The 8,952-nt window shown below is 44.2% G+C and overlaps 1 protein-coding gene across 1 annotated transcript; it reads right to left on the reverse strand.

Annotated features, from left to right (window-relative positions):
• Positions 1-1,973: 1,973 nt before the first annotated feature.
• Positions 1,974-4,888, reverse strand: LOC147421519 (high-affinity nitrate transporter 2.1-like). Its single transcript, XM_086503313.1, has 3 exons — positions 3,714-4,888; positions 3,233-3,639; positions 1,974-2,964 (listed from the first exon to the last, which is right to left on the reverse strand). Exons 1-3 carry the CDS (start codon positions 4,545-4,547, stop codon positions 2,589-2,591), a joined length of 1,617 nt encoding a protein of 538 aa, XP_086359439.1. The 5' UTR covers positions 4,548-4,888; the 3' UTR covers positions 1,974-2,588.
• Between the last annotated feature and the right edge of the window lie 4,064 nt (positions 4,889-8,952).

The raw sequence follows: 8,952 nt of genomic DNA on the forward strand, positions 1-8,952 counted from the left end.
CCTTCCATGTTCCCTAGATCTCATTAGTGCCGAGTGGATTCATGCGAGAATGACCGAAGAAAAATCACGCGGAGAAGACATCAACGACAAAGAATGGGAGTATGCATGAGGTTGCGTATCAAAGGTAGAGTACTTGTATACTTAAACCATATTGTATAGTTTTTTCTTGATTTTACCTTTCTAACTGATGAAAGATATTTTCTTCTTTTATAGTACCTTTGCTTTAACTCTATGTGGTCAAAGGGTCCACACTTTCATACTTGATAAGCGTCGGGACGATGGACTGTGACATCATGGACAACTTTGACACACAAATGGTGATGAAGCCAAAAACTGTGGGACTATTGATAAAGGTGAATTTTAGAATCTTTCATACCTTCATCTTCGAGTGCGAGTGGTTTGCAAATGTGTCTAGACAGCATGAGAATGGCCTCTATATGGTGGACTCTAGTGTGCATCACACAAGGAGGTACGACAATTTAGTTTTTTCACGCAATTGTGAGCAGGTGAGTGACTACCTTCTTTACCCTTATTTGCTTGTAGCATTAATTATACCAATGTGACTCACTTTGAGCTTCTCTTCTATAGGTCATCTATATCCTAGCAATCCACCAACCAAAACTTTGGTTCGTAGTTCCCAATATAACACCTCGGGTGAGAACCATTTTTGCCACTAATGAAGTGGAGACCATCTTCGACCTTCTTCGACCCGCTACTTTGGATGAGGGGGAGACAGACGAGAGAGAGATCGACTATTCAATTCCCAAGGTTGCAAGTCTTAGCGAGGATGATGAAGCCAACACATTCACAAACGAAAATTCTATTTCTTTCTTTATTGATCTAGGAGCCATGGTTTTAGAATTGGATGACGCTTCTTGTGGAGATCTTTTGGAAGAAGATTCAAAACATTTTGTATACTTTAAGTAAATAATGAAACTTTGTGAATTCCCTTTGATAGAACTATGAAGTTTTCCAAGGAAGTACATGGGCAATGATGGCCAAGAAAGTACAAGGGTAAGAATAGCCAAGAAAAAGTCAAGCTATATAAAGAAAGAACTTGTGGGACTCTCTTAAGTTGTGGTCCAATTTGTGCTACCCATGCCCTAGACCTTGGATGCTGTGAGAACGCCCTTTTCAATTTGCCTTTTTGCACGTATCAGTTTTCCTTGCAAAGTTTTGGTCGAGAGAGTTACACACACTAGATGCTCTTTTTTCCTTCTGTCTCTCATTTTTCTCTACAAGCTAGGGGAGCTCGTGGAGTGCGCAGTTGCTGTGAGAGTAAGCGCGTCTCACATTTGGTACCATAGCACTCAAAGCTTGCATTTGAACCAAATCCAAAATTTGTGGTTTGAGTACCCATTGCGGTACTTGACGTTACGAGCTCCTAGATAACTGGGTAGACTTTATAAAGCAACAAAACATATTAAGAAAAAAAGGGGGCAAGTAACATTAAGGTTCTAGTCAAAAGTGAATGGTACCTTAGTCCCTTAGTAGATACTTATGGAGGAGGTTTCTCTTTTTACCACCGGCCTCAATGTTAGTCTTTGGGGTGTTGGAGGCAACATAGTTGGCCACCCATGAGAGTGGGTCCCTTAATGTAATTGCACTTGACTAGACAAGGTTACATGATTGTTTCTAAGCTATTAATACATGCAAGTGGCATGTAGAGTGCCCAAGATAGTACTAATAAAAGGACATGTTGCTCTTAATTCCTCTTTGAATATCCAACATTTAATTTGAGGTCAAGTTGACCGAAGATATAAATGAGCTAGTCTACACAATTCTAGTCACTCCAAAGCATGTCAATTGATTGATAGTTGTGGTTTAGCCCTAGGCTCAAGTAAGAGTCTCGTGCAAGATATTTATAGGGACGTTTCTTCAAACAAGAATTCATGAGCAGTTTCATATTGACTCTTTGCACTATCATGCAAGACAAGAGGTCTAGAGTACATGCACGAGCATAGCAAAGTAAATATTGGAACTTTGTGAATTCCCTTTGATAGAGTTCTCCTATGAAGTTTGCCGAGGAAGTACATGGGCAACGATGGCCAAGGAAGTACAAGGGCAAGAATAGCCAAGGCTGAAAAGGCAAGCTATATAAAGAAAGAATTTGCAGGACTTTCTTAAGTTGTGGTCCTTGCATGCATGCAGAGTAAACGTGATAGAGAAACTTCGTCTGACTCTTCACCTAGACCACAACAAGCGTACGACGTGCAGCGGTCAATCGGGCTATAAATCCAGAGAGAAGCTATCATGGCATGTCAATGCTCATCAAATTAAGAGGGCAAACCATTTGAGGCCATGCATGCTGTGCTAATAAATGAAACCCTGCCAATAATATTCATGGGAGGAAGAGAAGTAGTACTGCGAAGAGACTACGCAAAAGCTTGATTATATTGGTGATCAGATGGGGGGCGGGGTAACCTAGGAAAATTATATCCCAGCAATATGTTGAGTTGTAATGAGCAGGAGAAATATAGGAAAGGCGCCCTGTGTTTTTTCTTGCTTGATGCTGATAAACTCATGACTGCGCCCAATTTATATTGGTCTAATTACCGGTCAGATGTTGAGCTATGTAGTGAGCTGATCTACGCAGGTTGGTGAAGTGGAGTGCTTCCCTGCGGTGGTGTCGGAGCCGATGCAACCCGGGGGCCGCGCTCTCCACGGCAATTGTGCGCAAACTTCATGCTGGCCGCATGCATGCCCTTGTCTTGCTCTGCAGCACTCCATTCCTTTGCATAGTATGTTTCCTCTGTTGCTCCCTTTGAAGGTGGGAGCAACATGCCCCCCCACTGGGGGAAGTAGACTGCCACTAGCGGTAATGTGCAACATATCACCATTACTCCCATCAACATTATGCCCTTCTGGTCTGAATATGTCGAGCTCGTGAAGAAGATGAGCTGGGTCAGCATTGAACCGACCGTTCCACCGGCACCCGTAAATCCTGAGATGACCCCCAAGGACCTGCAAACATGATATAGATTTTAGTACATCCATATTTTTCATGTGAAGCGTCATATATGTCCACTGGGGATGGCTGCAGTGCCCACACGTCGCATGTGCGTGCGCACACAATATACATGTGAGACAGAAAGCATCTTGCGTGCTTCAAAGCAATCTTAACACATACATGACATTCTTAACATATGCTGCATTAATTACTTGTATGCGAGAATTCTCTATGTAGTCATGATGTTCATGCTTGCATCTAGTGGAGAAGATTCATTACTACCTGCGCGAGATGAAGGGAACGACACCAAATGTAAGGCCTGCGCCAGCCTCCGCAAACAGTGAGAAGATGATCATCGCAACAATGGCACCTGTCAAATTGTTCAAAAGCCCCAGTAGAATGCAGAAAACCCCTCCCAAGGTCTGCACTATCCAAAGAGCCCACAAACGACCCCGCATCCCATAGAAGCGAGCTGCCCAATCCGAAAGAATGCCTCCAAAGGGGCGCGCAACGAGATTGGCCATGCCAAAAATGGAGGCAATGATCCCTGCAATGTGCAAGTTGAGATTGAATCTGTCATAGAAGTATTGCGCTATTATATTGTCCATCGTAAGCTCCACACCGAAGCAATAGCCGTATGAGAGGGCGAGAATCCATGTTCTATAGTTTGTAGCAGCATACTTGAACACCTGCAGCAATAATATATATTATGCACAGACATACAATATGAATTGCACATACAGGTTTTGTATGTTATACACACCTTGGAGAAGCTATCTTTCACTTGAGCTCCTGTCTCCTTGAGCTCCTTGTAATTGCCATCAGGCATGTCCTGACCCATTATGAGCACGGTGAGACCCATGATAATGTGCATGATGCCAGGCACAAAAAAGGACAGGCGCCAAGCAGAGAAGTCCGGTGAGCCTATTGGGCCACGAATGAGGTCGAAGATGAGAGGCATGATGAGCTGTGTGGCTCCGCCACCGAGGTTGCCCCAACCTGCCGTAATGCCATTGACAGAGCCCACAATCTGTGCATTGAAGAAGGAGCTCATCCAAAATTGGCAGGAGACAAACGTTGCAAGTGAGAAGCCGATGAAGAAGCGTGAGAGGAGGAAACCTAAAGATGTGGATACTGTGGCCATGCAGAAGACCGCGGGGGCTGTGAGCATCACGATGAAGGCACACGCGTATCGGGGCCCGATGAGATCGCAGAGGGCGCCCATAAGCAGACGAGATGCGATGGAGCCTGACACAGACGCAATGCCGGCATTTCCAATGTCTTTCTTGGTGAGGTCCAGGTTGTCGCGAATGACTGGCAGAAGCGGCGCAGCCGCAAAGCTGGAGACGAAGCAAGTAAAGAAGGAAATCCACGAGAGGTGGAATGTGCGCATGTGAGGTGGTGCCAGCGACCAGAGCTTGATCTTTTTGGCCTTGTTCTCCGAGTCGACGGGCAATGAGAAGCGCTGCGGGGTGGCCGATTCCCCTGCACCATCCTTGCTCACAGCGAAGGAGAAGGTGGGCTCATGGCCAGTCACGCCATGTAAGGAGTTGCCCGGTGTGCCAACAGAGTCGGTACCAATGTTGGACGCTGCCATGGGAATAAGCTAGCAGCTGGCTGATCAGCCGGTCTGCGGAGTGTGTGTGTGTGTGTGTGTATAAATATTGAGCAGCTGCACTAGATCATGAGATCAGATCGAGGAGTTGCATTGGCTTAATAATTGTCAGAGAGATTGACGTACTCAATATGGGGATGTGATCATATAATTGGTGTGAGCCAGAGCAGGCCATGGTAGCTTATATATATATATATGGCTCTAAGATGTGTATATTATTAATATGAATGCCAAAGGGCGCAGGTCAGATGGAGCGCCTGGGTCGATCAGAGGCAGTAGAGGAGAGGAGAGGCAACAAGTGTCTGTGATGCGGCTAATCTTTCGATCAAACGCAGGCTCTCTTCTGTACTGATAAGGAGGCAAATAAGGGACAACAGCATTATAGAGATCATCGATTTAAATAATACGACAATAATACGATGCCAAACCCAGGATTCCAGGGTGACCTCTCTCGGGCCCCCCCCTCCCCCCCCCCCCCCCCCCCCCCCCCCCCCCCCGCGCTCTCTCTCTCTCTCAGACACATGCACACACATATACAAGGTGGGCCTGATTTTTTGACAAAAGAGCAAGTGTATCTCTCTCTTTTCCTTCCGCACGATGATTTTTTTCCGCATCCGATCGAGATCAGAGATTAATTAGGTGTACGTCTATCAGGGCATGTACTAAGGACGCTGTGTTAATTGGCTTTTGAGAGATGCAGTAAAGCGGGGGGGACTCGGAGTCCCGTAGATGATATATTTGTATATTTCGTCAAAGACCAGGAGCACGTGCAACAGCTGCCCAGCTTATAGGCTAGAGGCTAGGAGAAGGAGGAGCAGCGATATCGTAGCTGCTGCTGAGGTGGGCAATAGATTATCCTCAATACAATAGTTGCAGTGACCACGTCAGACTGCTGTAGACGAGTGACAAGTCAACCCCCCACCCCACGAATGCTCATTGCTACTTGTCGGAAATGTCAATGCCCCCCTTAATCCCTTCGACTTCTTAATTAATTCTGGAATCAGCAGTCAACCCCTCAATGCCAATTGGAAATGCCCCTACTCCCATCATCATTCATCCATAAACATTGAACACATTATCTCTCCAAAGGTAGAGACATCCTAGGGGTGTGATCCATCCACATGGTGAACTTGCCTTCGATCATTGCCTAAACCGGCATTAGGTTAACCAGGTAATTAGTTTGCCTCGATTGCTTCACTATGCATATAGTAAGAAGTAAAAAGGTGATAGTGATGTGGATTTCACCTCATGGCATAGCTTATGATGATTCCTCTATAGCATCTCTTCTCGGAGCATTCGCCAAAAATTGTATGCCTCACATCATAAATGAGATTTTGCATTAAAAGACATATAGAGGTGAAAATTTGCGCATTATAATAAAGATGGAGAGAGATGCATTTCTTGCATTGCGATGCTGGTGGAATTGGTACCGTTCTCCACATTTATAATAATACCATATGGAACATGCCCTTCCCCCGCCAGTTTTATCCCTTCCAATGTTGAAGGGGACTTATGCTTCTCCTCCGGTGGTGGAGGGACTTTTTTATTGTAAACATAATGGAGTTGTGCAAGGAAGAACTCATTACCGATGTTCCATTATAAACACATGTATCATTCCACGTTGCCATTCCGTGGTGAATTGTCCATGTGTCCCTTTGTGGAGCATAACAAAAATTCTTTCACTCCTTGTTACCTTCACCTACAATCTTTTCAATAATAATGATTCAAATTCATTGCTTTAGTGTGTACATGATGTAATCTAAGTACTTTTGAGATTACATAGAGGAAATCAAAATACGGAACATAAAGTGTACCTTTTGGTATTGGTCGTTTGCATCAAAGCACAATCTTGGGTGGATCGGCTCCTAGACCTTCCTTACATTGTTCCACCACCTTCCCACTAGATGTTTGTGTTCTGCCATCGTCATCCCTTCTACGACTTCTGCTAACATGTCGATTGTCACATTCACTTTTGCTATCATGCCTACCATTACTTGCACTACTTCTGATGTTCATGGTCTTAGGGTAGGCTAAATCTGCCGTATTGTTCACCCATAGACTCTCTCTCTCTCTCTCTCTCTCTCTCACACACACACACACACACACACACACACACACACACACACACACACACACACACACACACACACACACACACACACACACAAACTCGCAGTCTTTTGGACACCCCACCCTCCATACATATTGATCAAAATACGGCCAAACACGACATCTTTCTCCAAGATCCCCTAAGGACGTTGTGCTAATTGGCTTTTGAGAGATGCAGCTTACAAATTGACTAAAGCGCCTGCGCCCAGCTAGGCCATCTAGGAGAAGCAGGAGATCATTTTATTATCATAAGCTGCTACTGAGGTGGGCAATATATTATCCTCAATACTAGCAGTGACTACATCAGATTACTCTAGAAAGGTTGCACGAGTGACAAGTCAACCCCCCACTTCACGAATGCTCATTGCTACTTGTAAAAAATGTCAATAACCCCCTTCCTTAATTCTGGGATGAGTACTAGTTTGCAACCCCTCATTGTCAATTAGCAATGTCCTTACTCCCATCATCCATGAACATTGAACACGTTATCTCTTCAAGGGGTAGAGACATCCTAGGGCTATGATCCATCCACGTGGTGAACTCGCCTTCCGTCATCGCCTAAAATGGCATTAGGTTAACCAAGTGAACATCTCACTCCAACCACATAAAAAGGAACCTTAATGAAAATTTATCCCCCTTACAGCTTGTCAGGTAAAAATTTGAACTTTTTTAATGGGTTCATAAAAAAATGTGTGACAATGGGTTCGTTAACTAGGACTTTTGCATCTAGCTAGGAGTTGGATTTTGTGCTGATGAAAAATGTATTAAATGTCAATCTATTGGAATTTGGCAAACATGGCTAGCAAAGTCACTCCACCAAATTTTTATTTCTCACTACCCTTAATGACTCTGAATGAGAATGATGTCGGAGTTAGAAAGCTCATGTCAAGCTTCTCCCAGGTGGAATGTGCCCCTTGCTTTGCATAGCCTCTTTTCATTAGCCAGGTTTTTTTAAATTATTCTCGCATCAGCTTTTTTATATAAAGAATGTCCAACTTGCATCATATCGCATGACTGTCCCGTCTTTCGACTTCAGCTATCTCTAATGCACAATTTGTTCAAGCATGTCCATCAACAATCGCATGGAGTGACCTTCCCCAGAGTCTCCACATAGGTTGGCAATATCTCTCTATCTCTTTTTATAAATCACCTTCGCGATTGTTTTCTCTCTTTGTCTCTCCCCCAACACAATCGAGGCATGCATATCAGGGTGCTACAAAGTCATTATAATACAAACATGCCTATCATGGTGCTTGAATGGGTGAGTTTCTTTTTGTTGAAAACTTATTCTCAAAAAAAGGAATCGTACAAAGTCTAAACAATACAGTTTGATCTCCAGACATGTCACAAAATCTAATATTTAACCTATCCAAATTATTCTCTCATATTAAACTGATCATTTAATGTAGGAGAATAAACAGGAACAAGGGGTAGAATAAATCTATCTCAACACGGGCCCAATGGTAAAGGGGTCCAAATGAGAGATGGTATGTCAAAGAGAAAGGCTAGCTAATGCAGCTTAAAGACCTTAGGGTTAGCTTCATTAAAGACCTCCAAAGGCTAGTGTAAAAATTCCTTTGACCTTAGGCAAGCTCGGGCTGTGTTTGAAGTGGGAACCCAGCCCAAGCTTGAGGTTCTTGTCATGCTTGCTGACTAAGGTGCTAAGGTGCTCCATGACTAAGGTGCTTGAGGGGTTAAGGGGTTTAAAAGTCAAAGCACATCCCTACTCATGAGGGGGCGACCCCTCTTTGTAGAAGCTAGAGAGTGAACACACACACCCTCACACAAGGCAAGCTTGGTACAAAGAAAGCAAATAGGACACTTGTCAAGCTCCAATTCATGTTGCCATCATAGTGTGCCTAAAGCCTTTTGGTTGGCCTCCCAAGGGGTCCAATAATAATTTAGTTAATTCAATAAATTGTTTATGCATTTAACAAGTCCTCTCTCTCAAAGGGGAAAGGGGGACACTTGTCCCAAGGCTACCCTTGTTGCTTGATATGCACTAATCATGTCATTGGCCAAGATTGAGGAGTTCCAATCAAGTGCAAGATAGTGCTAGAAGAGGGGGTCGACCAAAGCAAGGAGGGGGACTAGCTTGGGGGGTACACACACACACACACACACACACACACACACACACACACACACACACACACACACACACACACACATTGTGTGAGTAATTGCAAAGTGCAAGAGCTCCATCTCCTTCTCCAATCTTGTAGAGAAGTTGAGAGCCTACACCAACACTCTTGGCTATGAAATGCAAATCCAACCA

This window comes from Adiantum capillus-veneris, chromosome 27 (assembly GCF_014529385.1).
Source record: "Adiantum capillus-veneris isolate H3 chromosome 27, ASM1452938v2, whole genome shotgun sequence".
Classification (NCBI taxonomy): domain Eukaryota; kingdom Viridiplantae; phylum Streptophyta; class Polypodiopsida; order Polypodiales; family Pteridaceae; genus Adiantum; species Adiantum capillus-veneris.